At 39.1% G+C, this 15,650-nt stretch overlaps 1 protein-coding gene across 2 annotated transcripts; it reads left to right on the top strand.

Moving 5' to 3' along the window:
- The first annotated feature begins 2,437 nt into the window (after positions 1-2,437).
- Positions 2,438-15,293, top strand: LOC100552660 (tumor necrosis factor receptor superfamily member 17). Of its 2 annotated transcripts, none has more exons than XM_008110760.3 (3): positions 2,438-2,753; positions 12,708-12,878; positions 14,674-15,293. In XM_008110760.3, the coding sequence occupies exons 1-3, from the start codon at positions 2,621-2,623 to the stop codon at positions 14,991-14,993; spliced, it is 624 nt and encodes a 207-aa protein (XP_008108967.1). In that variant the 5' UTR covers positions 2,438-2,620; the 3' UTR covers positions 14,994-15,293. The 2 variants fall into 2 exon arrangements, with proteins under 2 accessions (XP_008108967.1, XP_003221050.1); XM_003221002.4 differs by having other exon boundaries at positions 2,449-2,753; positions 12,708-12,896.
- The last annotated feature ends 357 nt before the right edge of the window (positions 15,294-15,650 follow it).

Consider the following 15,650-nt stretch of genomic DNA (forward strand, 5'->3'; position numbering starts at 1 on the left):
AAAATAGCATTCAACGCACTCCCAAAAGATGGCCACCCAGCCTCTGTTTAAAAGCCTTCAAAGAAGGAGCTTCCACCAGCAGTCCGGGGCAGAGAGTTCCACTGCTGAACAGCTCTCACAGTTAGGAAGTTCTTCTTAATGTTCAGGTGGAATATCCTTTCCTGTAGTCTAAAGCCATTGTTCCACATTCTAGTCTCCAGGGATATTAGAAAATATGATCATAACCTATTAGGATTATGATACCAATATGGTTAGATATTGGTGCAGAGTAGCAAAAAACACAGAAGACTAGGGATTTATGTGAGCAGAGGTAAGAAAAACAAAATAGCCAGCCTCCCTTTCCCTTTAAAGAGCCATGAGCATAAAATAAACATCAGAGACACCAAAAGTAAAATAGTAAAAGTATGTTTACTCACAATCTTGTATGATGATGGTCATACAGGTAAAACATCTTATTTCCAAAGAATATAGTTCAGGATACAAAATATAGTAGGCCAGGATCATGCAGGGCCTACCTCCATCAGGATACTACATATCTCTTAGCATTGTGGAAGTTAGAAGTTCCGTATGTGAGAGAGAGCAACAGCAAACAGCATGGCAGGATCAAGAGTGAGAGAACAAAGAAAAGTCTCCCCTTATATACCCCAAATTCTAAAAGTGTACGTGACTTCCTGTATGTCCCCAGAAAGGATACTCCCCTTTCCCACTTCACATGCAAAACCCCTAAATTGGTGCCATCAACTTTGGAATGCAGCTTTGGCTCAGGTTACTAAGCAACAAACTAACTAACTACATAAACCATCCCACATTGAAAATGCATGCATGGCTGCTAGATAACCCAACAAAGTTCTTCTTAATGTTCAGGTGGAATCTCCTTTCCTGTAGTTTAAAGCCATTGTTCCCCATTCTAGTTTCCAGGGCTGCAGAAAATGAGCCTGCTCTCTCCTCCCTATGACTTCCCCTCACATATTTATACATGGCTATCATGTCTTCTCTCAGCCTTCTCTTCTGCAGGCTAAACATACCCAGTTCTTTAAGCAGCTCCTCATAGGGCTTGTTCTCCAGACCCTTGATCATTTTAGTCGCTCTCCTCTGGACACATTCCAGCTTGTCAACATCTCCCTTAAATTGCGGTGCCCAGAATTGGACACAGTATTCCAGGTGTGGTCTGGCCAAGGCAGAATAGAGGGATAGCATGATTACCCTGGATCTAGACACTAGACTCCTATTTATGCAGGCCAAAATCCCATTGGCTTTTTTAGCAGCCGCATCACATTGTTGGCTCATGTTTAACTTGTTTTCCACGAGGACTCCAAGAACCTTTTCACACGTACTGTTGTCTTGCCATGCATTCCGCATTCTGTAACTTAAAATTTCATTTTTTTTATTTTGCCTAAATGGAGTATCTTGCATTTGTCCATGTTGAACCTTATTTTGTTAATTTTGGCCCATCTCGCTAATCTGTTGAGATTGTTTTGAATTCTGCTTCTGTCTTCTGGAGTATTTGGTATCCCTCCCAATTTGGTGTCATCTGCAAATTTGATGGCCGTGTCTTCTAATCCTCCATCTAAGTCATTAATAAAGATATATACCTGTGAAATGTGCAGCATGAGAGGCAAGAACCACAGTCAGTTAAGCAAATGTAAAGAGTGCAATTAGCAAGCTAGATTTTTATGTGTTGAGTGGGAGCCACCCATTAGTGTTTGAGCTGAACATCTACAAGTGTGGAGAAGAGCAAACCACTGACCACTTATTATAATACAGTCTGAGCCCTGCCACATGTACAATGGAGGACCTTCTTATAGCAACACCAGAGGCACTCCAAGTGGCCAGCTACTGGTCAAAGGACATTTAGTATAATGCCAAGTTTTTAACTTTGTCTTTTCAAATACCTTACAACTGTACCCTTGATTTGCTTCTGACACAATAAATATAGGGCATCTGCATGGCAGTAGCCCGGCCTTTGTCCCCTTTGAATTGTTTGCTGCCTAGAGATATCCTTTGTTCTTTATTTACTGTCTTGGTTCTAGTGTTTTTCAATACGGTAACCAAATTTTGTTCATTTTCATGGTTTCTTCCTTTCTGTTGAAATTGTCCATGTGCTTGTAGATTTCAAAGGCACCACTGTGTAGTTTGACATAGTGGTTGTTGTAGTGGTCCAGAATTTCTGTGTTCTCAAATAATATTCTGTGCCCAGCTTTGTTTATCAAGTGTTCTGCTATTGTTGCTTTTTCTGGTTGAATCAGTCTGCAGTGTTCAAGAACATTCCCAGTCTTGGGATGCTTCTCACAGCAGGGCTCTATGTCAAAGACTCTGCAAGTCACAAGAAACAGACGATATTGTGCTGCATCACATTCACATGGATTTTGCTGCAAAAGCAAGAAATGTGGGGATGTTCAGGGAGGCTCAGGATGAGGAGGGGTTGCTCATGCAAATCTGCTCTTGCCACCCTTTGGGGCCTCTGGGAGGAAATGAGACCTCAAGAGGGTAGTGTTGAATCTGCTGAGGTCTTAAGGTTCAGTGGTTCAGAGATTTCTCCTTTGGGCAACATTTGTATCGTTAGCTCTTTATTTCATCTTCCTAAACTGTTTTTCTTTCAAAGAAAACAAGGCTCTCAGCCATGAGGAAGAACAGAAGCAGCCACTTCAGTCCCAACACCACCTGCCATCACCACAGCCTGTGCTACGACCGCCTGATTGAAAAATGTATCAGCTGCAAAGTGATGCAGAGAGGAGGCACCGAGAAGGAGACAAGTAAGTGAGAAAAACAATTTTCATGGCTGATGGGAAAAAGGAGAGGGAACTGGGATCCTCGAGGCATAGGAAAAGTTAGAACTAGATCCTGTAGTAGTAGGAAGAGATGTGAACAATTGGCTGAGACTCATGAAAGGAAGCAGGAAAAGAGTAAGAGGGAGGAACACTTTTACCAAAGTAAGTGTGCCGGTGGCCGACGATGCTCCTCTTATGGGATTGACTTCATTGCTTGGACAATCTCTTCCCTTTCAGTTTCCTATTTGTAAAACAAGGATTCAGATGAAAGGGGTAAATAAGAAAGATTTCCATTGCAAAATACTCAAGCTAAGGAAGTAGAGCAAACGAGGATGTATCTCCCATCCATGGGTATTCCCCAGTAAAATATGCAGAAACCTATTCTGCTGTGAATATTTAGTGCACTTTTCTCATGTGTGGACTATGGCAAATATATATGCAAAGCTTGGGATTCTTACACTTACTGTGTAAAATAAAGGAGATTATCTGATTCTACTGTGATTAGGTTCCACTGCTGTCAGCTCAAAAGTTAAGATGAATACACTATAACTCAAGGTGCTCAAGTGTGCATGGCACTTCACAGCTATTTCCCAGTAAACCTAGCTTATCAACTGTTAGGAATTGTGGCAGTTGGAAGTCCAAACATCTTGAGGGCCGAAGTTTGCCCATGCCTTGTAGAACAGAATTAGAAGAGCTTTCTTCCAGTCCCGCAACCATCACAGGCCCAATTGGTGAGGACATGGGATAGAGAGCACTCTAGGTTGTCCCCTTCTCTGTTTTCCTTTTGCTGACAGATAAAAAACATTTTATTTAAACAGGATTTGACCATTCATTCCTTGTGCAGAAGGGTCTTTTTCTGGGAAAGAAGTACATTTATCTTTATTAAGGTCTTAAATGATGCTTTAAAATTAATGGTGTTTTAATATGGTAGTTTGTTTAGTTAAGTTTTAAAGTTTTTATCAACAGCTTTTTAACTTTGCCTTCTCTTTCAGTAAGCTACTTTGGATCCCATGTTGAAGGAAAGGTGTTTGGTTCCAGGACTTCCCCCTTCATCATGGATACCAAAGTTCATGGATGCTCAAATTCCATATGTACAATGGTGTCCTGTGTATAAAATGGCAATGTTGAGGTTTGCTTTGCGGGATTATGAGTTTAAAAATATTTCAAGTCTTAGATCCATGGATAATTTTCTGCCCACGGATCCTCCATTGGCCACATAGGCTGCCCAAAAAACAAAAAAGAAGTGGTTGGAAGTTCATATTAAAAGGATATGAAGATTGGAATGCTACAGTCCTTTCTTTGCTCCTGGAGATTTCCTGCTTCCTGCCTGAAAGAAGGTTTTCAGGAGCAGACATGGCTTACAGAAACAGTTTTAGGGAGCTGCCTGCAAGTCTATGGACACATTTTGCCCACTTCTGAGGCCCCTTCTACACTGCTATATAAAATCCAGATTATCTGCTCAGAACTGGATTATATTGCAGTGTAGACTCATATAATCCAGTTCAAAGCAGTTAATGTGGATTTCCTGCTTTGATAATCTTGATTATATTGCAGTGTAGAAGGGGACTGAGATACATAGAACTGGGCTAGTTGGACTAATTATTTGATTTCACCATAAAGCAGTTTTTATGGAAGCAGAGGATGACATGAAACAGTATTGCAGGCCAAAAGCCCCAGATGAATATGGTAGGTAGGGGGTTGATCAAGTAATGTTCTCACCGCAGTTCATTCTTGGAACTACTGACATAGCACAGCATGATATCACAAGAAATGGAGCTCAAGCATTAATTTCCATGGCTCAATAGTCCACACTATTGAGCCATGGAAATTAATTAATCATGGAAAGTATAGTTTGGAGAAAAAAAGGCAAAAAGTCTTGTAAAACTGCAATTCCCATGATTCCATAGCACGGAGCCATGGGAGTTAAAGTAGTGTCAAACTGCATTATTGCTCAGGTCCCTCCGTATCTATCTAAGGATTATACCATCCGTGGCTTGAAAATATTGCAAAAAAGAATGATTCCAAAAAAAAGCAAAACTTGATTTTGCCATTTTATATAAGCAAGATCATTTTATTCCACCATGGGATTTGGGTGCCCATGTTTTCGGTATCCACAAGGTTCCCTGGAATCAAGCCCCAGCAGATCCCCAAGGAACTGTACTGGCTAGGGTTGCCTGCAACAATAGTTTTTTTCTTGGACCTCAATCATTTCAGGTTTACTCTAGAACAATGCTTCTCAAACTGTGTGCTCCTACCGGTTTTTTGGGCTTCAGCTCCTACAAATTCCAGCTACCTTACCAGTTGTTATGAACTGTGGGAGGGGAGGTCCAAAACATCTAGAGGAGCACAGTTCGAGAAACTGCTCTAGAAGCATGCAACTTGAGAAACAACCTACCCAGACAGATCTTCCAGGTTCCAATACTTTATTGTCCTCAGCAGCAGATTCAGACATGACTATTTAATAAGCGGCAAAAGTGCTTATGTAACCTTTTGTATTTACCTTGTTTAGAGAACTTCTCTTGATGACTGTTAGTTTCTGGAGAATTTTTTTATTATTATTCTTCATGGCATGAAGATCATGAGCTTATGTGCCGTCAAGTTGCCTGTCAACTTATGGCAATCTCATGAATGTCTGGAGTCATTTTGCCAGTTCTTTTCTCTGAAATTTAGCCTATGGTTTCTCACATCCAAGTACTAACCTAGGCTGACCCCGCTTAGCTTCCAGGATCTGATAGGATTTAATGCTTTTGGGATGCAGGCTTTTGTTATGAACAAAACAGGTTTTATAGATTTGTTCTTAACTTGAATTTGTATGTAAGTCAGAACAGGTACATTTTTAAATTGCAACTCCAGCTAAATATATCTATTTTAAGTTTTAGATATCATAGGGAAGGGTTAAGACCCCCATGGTGTTTGTTTTGCTGTCTGTGCCCCTATTCAGAAGATTTCAACTCACTTTCTGTCCCTATGACTATTTGATTTTGAAAAAAATGGCTTTTTATGGAAACAAGGATTAGTGAGAAAGCTTCAGTGGAGATACGTTTTCCCCATGACAACTCTTCCAGGAGTGGATTTCCCTTCCGATGGGTGGATGTTGGTAACTTGGGGACTTTGTGTATTTGGGTTTTTATTGTATATCAGCTTGGGTACCCGGCGTTGTCCGGGTTATTTGAAAAAGTCAGTTTTTAAATTGTACAAAATGCATAAGGTTGTGGGCAACTCACATCATGCCAGGTTAACCCCGAAAAACTCTATCGGTACTTAAAGTTTGTTATATTGGGCAAATTTGCATCATTGGTGGGGTTCAGTGTGCTCTCTGACTGTAGAGAAAACTACAACTCCCACTATGGTCAGTCCCCTAAATCCCCACCAGTAGGTTGAGTTAGTCATGGGGGTTCTGTGTGCCAGGTCCATCATCAGTGGAGGTCACAGTTTCTCTGGTTGTGGGTGAACTACAACTCCCAGAAAGGAAGGTCAGTTCCCCACAAACTCCTCCAGTAATCACATTTGAGCATATCAGATATGTGTACCAAGTTGGGTCCAGATCCATCGGTGTTTGGGTTCACAGTGCTCTCTGGATGTAGGTGTACTACAACTCCCCCAAATCAAGGTGAATTTCCCCCAAAGACCTCCAGTACTTTTTGCTGGTCATGGGGGCTCTGTGTGCCAAGTTTGGTCCAATTCCATCTTTGCTGGAGTTCAGAGTGCGCATTGATTGCAGATGAACTATACATCCTACAACTCCTATAAATTATGGTGAATTTTTCCTAAACCTCTCTAGTATGTTCAGTTGCTGATCAATTCTTCTGTTTGCTGTGTGCCATAGAAAAGAATAGGAAAGGCTTAAGGGAGAGACAGTGGGCGGGGTCATGCAAATTCCACATCAATGGAGAGAGTAAGAAACACTGGGATGTCTGTGGTGGAGGAAAAACAGAAAATCTAGGCTGAAATTGTCTCTGTATGAAAGTCTTCACTTGGGTGGTGGGCAGTATGGTGTTTGTGGAGGACACTGGCAGGGCTCTTGTATATGTTCACAACGCTCTCTATAACCTCCAATGCCATTGGAGGGATGGCCATTGGCGTGTCCTGAGTAGTGGGAGCTATAGCTGTTTGTGGAGGCAGGAGCTTGTCTGTGTACCCCAGCCACATATACAAATACATATTTTCACCTTCATTATGTGTATAGAGTCTCACTTATCTAACAAACAGGCCGGCAGAATGTTGGATAAGCGAATATGTTGGATAATAAGGAGGGATTAAGGAAAAGCCTATTAAACATCAATTTGATTTTACAAATTAAGCACCAAAACATCATGTTATAAAACAAATTTGACAGAAAAAGTAGTTCAATACGCAGTAATGCTATGTAGTAATTACTGTGTTTACGAATTTAGCTCCAAAATATCACGATGTATTGAAAACTACAAAAAAGCGTTGGATAATCCAGAACGTTGGATAAGTGAGTGTTGGATAAATGAGACTCTACTGTATATAGAAATATTCTGAAATACTTATGTTTTTAGGTTTGCATGTTTCCTTCAGCCTATAAGCATATATATTTTAAGTTGAATAGAATTTTTGAAAATAAAAAATACATGAGCCCTATAGTTAATTTCTAATCTGGATCAGTGCAGTCTGTGAAATATACTAAATTAAAAGAGTTTTCTGTGTTAAACATTTCAGTGTTAAAGAATCAATGTGGTTATTTCTCCAATATGAATATTTAGTCCAGCTGCCAAAGACAGATCTTATGAAAATAAATTATTATAGCTCAACTAGTAACCATCAGCACTTGCTTCAGTCTGTTAGGTTGGGTGTACAATATTTATTTTTGCGTGGTGCTTTGCTTCATTGTTTTCATTAAGACAGAGTAACACTAACATATGGCACAACAGAAAAGAACAAAATGGGAAAAAGGAAAGTAGGCACAATTGAAACCTATAGAATTTTTGTTCTAATGTTTGACCTCATAGTTGTCAGCCCAGCTCATCATAACAAAGTTGCTATGTGGGAATCTATTTAAAGACACTTCTTCAAGGGTTTAAATAAAAAGGAAAAATGCAAAAATTATACTGTGCAACAAAAACAAGGCAGGACATGGTTATCAGAATGAAAAAAACTGAATATTAGAGATGGAAAGGCAACACAAGAGTCATCTAGCACAGGAATGCACAGACAAAACACTCCTGAAGAAAGGTTATCCAATGTCTTCTGAAACAAGGAAAATCCACAACTCTTTGGAGGCAATTTGTTCCCTTGCCAATTAGTTTTTCCTATTGCTTAGATCAGTAGTTCTCAACCTGTGGTCTGTGGACCACCATTGGTCCGCAAGACATAAAATATGGTCCACGGCCTCACCATTACTACTACGGATAATAATACAGCCTAACCAAAACATTTTTTTTCTTGGTGTCTTTGTTTTACTTACTTACTTTACTTACTTTAGGTCTGTTCCTGGGGCACTGATTCATAAAATTGCATTGGATAGGCCACATCAGTTCTAGATTTTCAAACATGTTTTTCTGTGGGCGAGCAGATGGTGACAACTGGATGGCATATGTTCTGTATCAGAAACTAGAGCTGAGTTTTCTGAATCAGCACCCCAAATAACCAAACCGAATCTAAAGTTGACAAAAAATTGATTTGTTGCCCACTTGATATTAATGTTGGAGAGTGGTCCCTGGTCACATGGACCTTGATAAAAAAAAAAAAGATTGTGAACCACTATCTTAGATGAAATCTCTTTCCATGTAATTGGAATCCACAGCATCATGTTGTGTTTTCTAGGGCAGCAAAAAAACAAGCTCCCTCCATCTTTTACATGACAACCCTGGCTGGATCTACACTGCCATATATCCCAGGATCTGATCCCAGATTATCTGCTTTGAACTGGATTATATGTACCTACACTGTCAGATAATCTGGGATAAGAAGACAATCTGGGATCAGATCCTAGGATATAGGGAAGTGTACATCGGTCCCTATCAACTATTTATCACATCACATTTCAATCTTCTGTTCTCTATACTATATAGTAGAATAGTTGACAACATAGTTTAGTAGTAGGAGCATTGCTAGATATTTAAAAGTACATGAGTTTTGCTTATGCTAATTTAGACCCCTTCTAGACTGCCATATAATCCAGATTATCAAAGCAGATAGTCCACATTATCTGTTTTGAACTGGATTATATGAGTCTACACTGACATACAATCCAGTTCAAAGCAGATAATCTGGATTTTATATGGCAGTGTAGAAGGGGCCATAAAGGCATATATGGATTTTTTAATTTAAAAAATAATGCATTTCATGGAAAATAAAAAATGATTTTCTAACCAAACAACTCCAAAATGACCTTTTTGCAAAGCTGTGCTTCACATGCAGAACACTCAAATCAATTAAATTAATTTACTCATTTTAATTTCAATTAATTTCTTACCAAGATTACGCAGATCCTGTTATAAAATCAATTTCTCTTCAATTACCGCAAGCAAATATTAGAGGTAAGACAGCACCTGGATTATTCATTAATTATTTTTTTCCTATTTATATCCTTTCCTTCTCCTGTCAAGGGATCCAAGGCAACTTCCAAAATTTAAAATAATCATTCAGATTTTTAAAAGGGTTATAAAAATATATAGTTTAAAAACAGTTTTAAAATACGTCTAAAACACAATTAAAAGGATACCAAATAAAAACTGTGCAATGAGAAATGAAACTGTAAAAGCCCCTGGCAAGGGAAACATAATCATTTTCATTTCCAAGGATAGTATACAAAGAAAGAAATGGCAGTCCCAGCACTGGTTTCAGGGCACATTGTGCAGAATGCAACTGCCGCCTTGCCTGCAGCTTTTAAAAAGAAATGAAGAACCAAAGCAGCACATTAAAAAGACAATCAAGTCCATTCTTTGAACATTGAACTAATGGTTTGTTCGGCCAGCCTCACATTCAATTGCAACAGCTCTCTGCAGGTCTATGATTTGACCTTAAAGACTTGGGTTCTTGGAGACCCCCTCACTACATGTCAGCTTTTCAAAATAGTTTATGAGATGTGCAATGAAGCATTACTGGGAAATTTGATTTAGATTTGGTTTAAACTGATGATTTAATTATCAGTAATTTAGATCAGCCTAACAATGGTTGGTATTCTTACGATTCTCTAATTGTTTCTTACTTACCTGCATCTTTTAAAATAGACATTTAATGACAGGCATATCTCAGTTAACTACCGTAATCTTCTGACAGCGAATCTCCTTTCAACAAAACATTTTCTTGCCTCCCCAACCTCCTACTTTTTTCCTCATCTACTGACTAGCTGGAAGGTTTTTCTTTTAATAACTATATCGACATTGGGAGGATTGGGAAGAGGAGTGGAGAAATGCTTTCAGGGTCAGGTCAACAGCATCTCTGCAGTAAATAGTGCAATAAATTGAGTTGGGAGATGGTGAAATTCTACTCTTGTCAATCTGACTGTAGCCATGTATGTGTGTGTGCCTTCAAGTTGCCTGTCAACTCATGGAGACCCTATGAATTTTTCATAGTGTTTTCTGAGGGAAGGAAGACTCTGAGATGGTTTTGCAAGTTTCTTCCTATTAATTATATGCTATAGCACCTGGTACTTGTTCACAATACCAAATGCTATCCAAATACTAACCCCACTCAGCTTCCAAGGCCAGAGGGATCTGGTCCCTATTCAATAGGCCTTTAGGTATCTGCTGGGGTTTGGTTGCAGGAACCTGCTCTGCAAAACAAAAATCTGTGGATGCTCAATACCCATTGTATACATTGACATAGTAAAATTGTGTCTCTTAAATGAAATTTCATAATCAAGCTTTGTTTTGGGGGATTTTCTTTTCAATATTTTCAAGCCATGAATGTAGAATCGTTTCCTCATATCAGCCCATTTGAGCCTTGAGATCATCAGGAGAGGCCCTCCTTTCAGTCCCACCACCGTTACTGGGAATGGTTACTGGGAACGAGAGAGAGGCCTTTTCAATGGTGGTCCCATGGCTTTGGAACTCAGTGGCCTGTGGTGTAGAGAGATTTTAATGATAATGATATATGTGATTACTTTATGCTTGTTTATATTTTATGTATTTTATGTCTTATGCAATGTGTTGATTTATTGTTTATATGTCGGATTGTGGGATGATGGTTTTCTGTATTATGTAGTTGTTTTCTACTTTCTTTGCCGCTTTGAGTCCTGTTTGTGGGAGAAAAGTGGGATACATTTATTTATTTATTTATTTCAATCATTTCTATTCTGCCCTTCTCACCTGAGGGGACTCAGGGCGGCTCACAATCTGGCAAAATTCAATGCCAATATACAATACAAAAAGATAAAACATAAGCAATTAAAACAATTCAGTAATTTAACAAAATACAAGAAATAGATTTAAAACCATACATTATAAAATACTTGAGCCATTCGTCCACAAGACCTTATACATAAACTTTAATCCGGTCCGAGTGGGATTAAGTAAATTAATAATAATAATATCAGTGGATAAGGAGGGCTGGCCATACCTGTCTACAGCCTCTTACTGAACAAGTATGAACAGCAAAATGGGTGAGGAAATAAGTCTGCCTCACCAGCTATGCCAGCATGTTAACAAATCATTGATCTGGACACCCAAAGGAAAATGATAAGTGGAAATTAACAAAATAAAAGGTCATTCCTTGATATATTTTGGAGGAAGCCTTCAAGCAGTCTCTGCAAGGTTTCAAATGTTTTGTTTCCTTGTACAAGCCTTATCTGACTTAATTGTTTCATTTCACATGTGCTTAATGCTTATTTTAGATAAAAAGCTTGCTGAAACATGTTGAACTGCCTTTTTTGGGCTATTTTGGCTATTTTTGCCTCTGGCACCAAATTTTCCTTTAAAGTAGTAATGCATGTGATTGTTTGGAACCACAAGTGCATTGGTGGTCCAAATCCTTTTTGGTTGCTTATTTGAGGCCCCTTCCACACAGCTGAATAAAATCCCACATTATCTGCTTTGAACTGGGATATATGACAGTGTGGACTCAGATATTCCAGTTCAAAGCAGATATTGCCTTGATATTCTGGGTTATATGGCTGTGTGGAAGGGCCCTGAATCTTACTTTGTTCTTCTGTTTCAAAATGTAATTGAAAAACCATACAGCTGTTGATTGTTCACACTTTTTTGATCAGTTGTTAGATTTTTGTATCCCTTGTTAAATCAGTATCTATTAGTGCTCCGTGATCATACAGTGTATAAGGGCAGAAGTCAGTACCGGGTGCTGAGATCAGCAACCTTATAATTTCCCCCTTTATAAGAAAATCTAATACTTCATCCTCAGATTCAAATAATGTGTCTGGTCAACAGCTGGTGAACCCAGGGTTTTAATGCCTTTTATAATTCTTTCCCCTTGGCATGATTCAAGGGGAAATATGAAAAGAACTCTAGACATATGTTTAGTGTGGAATTGTATATTGTTTTATTACACAGTATATTAAGCCCTGTTCATACTGCTTTAAAAAGTGTTTTCTGTTTGAAGTAAAACAAAAAATCACCTACATACTTATCTACTTCTCTTCCTTCACCTCCTCCTCCTTCCCAACAAAATTCCTAGAATGGTAAAAATGGCAAATTCACCCATCATAGAATTATTTGGAAAGCAACTGTTGAAATATCTATTTTCACCATGGCCTACTCTAGAGTAAAACACACTTACTTTGGCAACATAGCCATTCTTTTCTAATCAAGGAAAAACCATCTGGAGAGATACTGAATCGGTATATGACTTGTGACCTGAAATCACTGATATTTAACCTGATTAGATCTAGAACAAGCAATATTTCTATTCTAATGCTAAGATAATCTAAAGTGTCTCAAGTGCAAGAGTCATTCAAAACAAGAATGCACATGTCATTGTTGATATGGCCCATTATCAGCCTCTTGTTTTCCTCCACAGCAACCATCCTCACAGTGGCCTCCATTACAACCCAGATACCAGCACCTCTTACTACAGAGCAGACTTGTTCAGCCTTAACCTTTGTTTTTGTGGGACTAACCTTCACCATAGCAGCTCTATGCTTTGTAATGTACTTGAAACAAAAAAGAAAGAAGAAGATGAGAAAAGCTGGTAAGGAGAATTCCAAAGGTAGGTGCGGCAAACCTTTCTGGGAATGGATTTTAATCCATTATGGCGTTGGTTAAGTTTTCCCCTGACATTAAGTTGATCATCTAGTGGCAGGGGTTGGAATATTGTTGGTTGCTGCATAACTCCACCAGCATAGGTGGAAGCAACAGGGAAAATAAACACTGAGATCCTAAAGGTAGTCAGACATTGGAGAAATAAGATGCTCAGAGATTTGGAATACTTTAACTGCTTTCCCTTGCCATTGCTATGTGATCCTGAAAAAAACGCAATCACTCTTGTAATGAAACAACAGGATTCCATCTTAGATTCTGGGCCTGAATTAGGCAACACACCAAATACCTCTGCTTCTTAGATTCCCTGCTGCTTCTGCCTCCAGTGAATTGGCTTCTCTGACAATAAAATAATAACACGTTACACTGGCATTTGCTGAGATGCTGTAGAGACAGGACGTCCATTGAAAATTAGTATTGCTCCATTAAAACAAGGTGCATGTGGGAAATGCATCTTGTTTGAAGTTAATCAGCTTGAAGTGCTTCCTGGAGGCAACAATTGGCTTCAGAACAAGAGGCACACTGCCTATGTCAATGGTTCTCAACCTGTGGGTCCCCAGATGTTTTGGCCTTCAACTCCCAGAAATCCTAACAGCTGGTAAACTGACTGGGAGTTGTGGGCCAAAACACCTGGGGAACCACAGGTTGAGAACCACTGACCTATGTGTCTTATATTCTTAAAAGTGTTTGCTTATAAGTTGGCTTAACACTACTGGATTTCAGGAAGTGGGGAATATATCTTTCAATGTATGGGGGGGCTAGAAGTGCTGGCTACCCAATCCCTTAAAGCTGGTCACTTTTGATCTTGTCCATATACAGTATTTTGTAGCTGTTACATAACAAAGTCTGATGGGAGGTCAATCTTTAATCTTTTTATTTTCTTATGTTCCCAGATAATATGTAAGTGCCAGTTATGTCATAACCTAACATGTGCACTGCTATTCATCTCTGGTTTTGGTGTATATTAATATATGGTTACACACATCCTTACATCTGTACAGTATTAATCTTGTAATTGTTATTTCTAGTTTTTTTTAAAAAAATCTGGTTAAAAATGCAAAGAAGGATGAAGAGAAGCAAGACTGAGAAGGAAGCTTAAGATCTGAAGGAGAAAGCATTCCTGACAGCCCATATTAGATGCCAATTTGTGAACCTCTAGTTGATAGAAAAGAGAAATGGCCAGCATAGAGTCCAAATAAGAATAGTTGTATATGTGGCTGGAGACCACCAAATTGCCTCATTGTGGGGAATAACAGTTGGAAAGAAAAGGAAGAAATACTCAGTTACTTATTACTGGCAGATAAATACACTTGGTGGTAAAATAGCTGGAGAAGACATATGAGAAAGAGAGTAGCTAAGGATTCACATCTTAGCCCAGTTTCTAAAAAACTGCCTGGAACACTTAGAAGTCAATGGTACCTCAATAAACCTCAACCTGCTCTTTTCGTCCCATTTTATGTTTAATAAGTCATGATTTTCATCTTGTCACACCTTACCTTGAAAGTGTTGAGTAGCTGAAGATTTCAAATGCTACTGAAGTTGAACGAAGAGAGAGCTTTCCCTGGGGAAGCTTTTTGGCTCTTTGCTTTTATCTCACATGTGTTGTTAGTAAAAAAGAAAAAAGAAAGAAAGAAAGAAAAGACAAAAGATATCTCTTGTACTCAAAGGCTCTTAGCCTACACCCTCTTAACGTTTGTGCATTACTCATGAAGTTGCTTCTATTCCAGGAAATGATCACTCCATTGAAAATGAAGTTCAGAAAGACCTTGGCTGCAGCCCAGGAGATGATAGCCCTGAACTACCTGAATGCTTACATTCGGTTGTTACTTCAGATACTTCCACAGAAGAAAACTTTAAGAGGAATGTGCACCATATTCCTGTACCAGGAAATGACGTCATGGATGTAAACTTCCTGCCTTCCGATGACAATAACGGCAATCCTACCTTTCCAGTGCCAGCAACCGAACTCGGGGCAACGATGTTGGTGACCACCAAAACTACTCAAGAAAACTTCCTCAGTGAGAAGTTGGCATTGCAGCAGGTTTAAAAGGGTGAGATTTAGCAGGCCCTCACTCAAACGTGATATAAACATGCTTGACAAGGACGGTGACTGGACATAAGCACCAGCGGAGTGTTTCACTGTAACAGTGGAAGTAAGTTTGCTGTTTCCCCACATTGTAATCAAATTTTGAAAATTTTTCATCTGTCCAAAGGTCTGAGTTCTACCTCTTACAAAAGGAGGCAACTAATACTTTGGGGTTCATTTTGCTGCCCTTCCTTTATGAGCTTTGAGGATAGAAAAGATATGTTCCTAAGGAAATAAAAATATTGCTTAGTGTCCCAGAAATCCCTTTGTTTTTTTTATTTCTGCTCCCTAAAACTAACAAGTCAATTGGTTGGGTTTATTTATTTATTTATTTATTTACAGTATTTATATTCCACCCTTCTCACCCTGAAGGGGATTCAGGGCAGATCACAATGCACATATACATGGCAAACATTCAATGCCATTAGACATACAACATATAGACAGACACAAAGGCAATTTAACATTTTCCAGCTTCCAGCTTCATGAGGGTATGCTCGATTCCGACCACAGGAGGAGCTGCTGCTTCATCGACCACTTGTGGCACCGAGTCCTTGATGGAGTACTTCCTCATTCCTTTCCGTACACTGCTGGTGTCATAAATTAGGTAAATTAGCC

This window comes from Anolis carolinensis, chromosome 5, assembly GCF_035594765.1.
Source record: "Anolis carolinensis isolate JA03-04 chromosome 5, rAnoCar3.1.pri, whole genome shotgun sequence".
Taxonomy (NCBI): domain Eukaryota; kingdom Metazoa; phylum Chordata; class Lepidosauria; order Squamata; family Dactyloidae; genus Anolis; species Anolis carolinensis.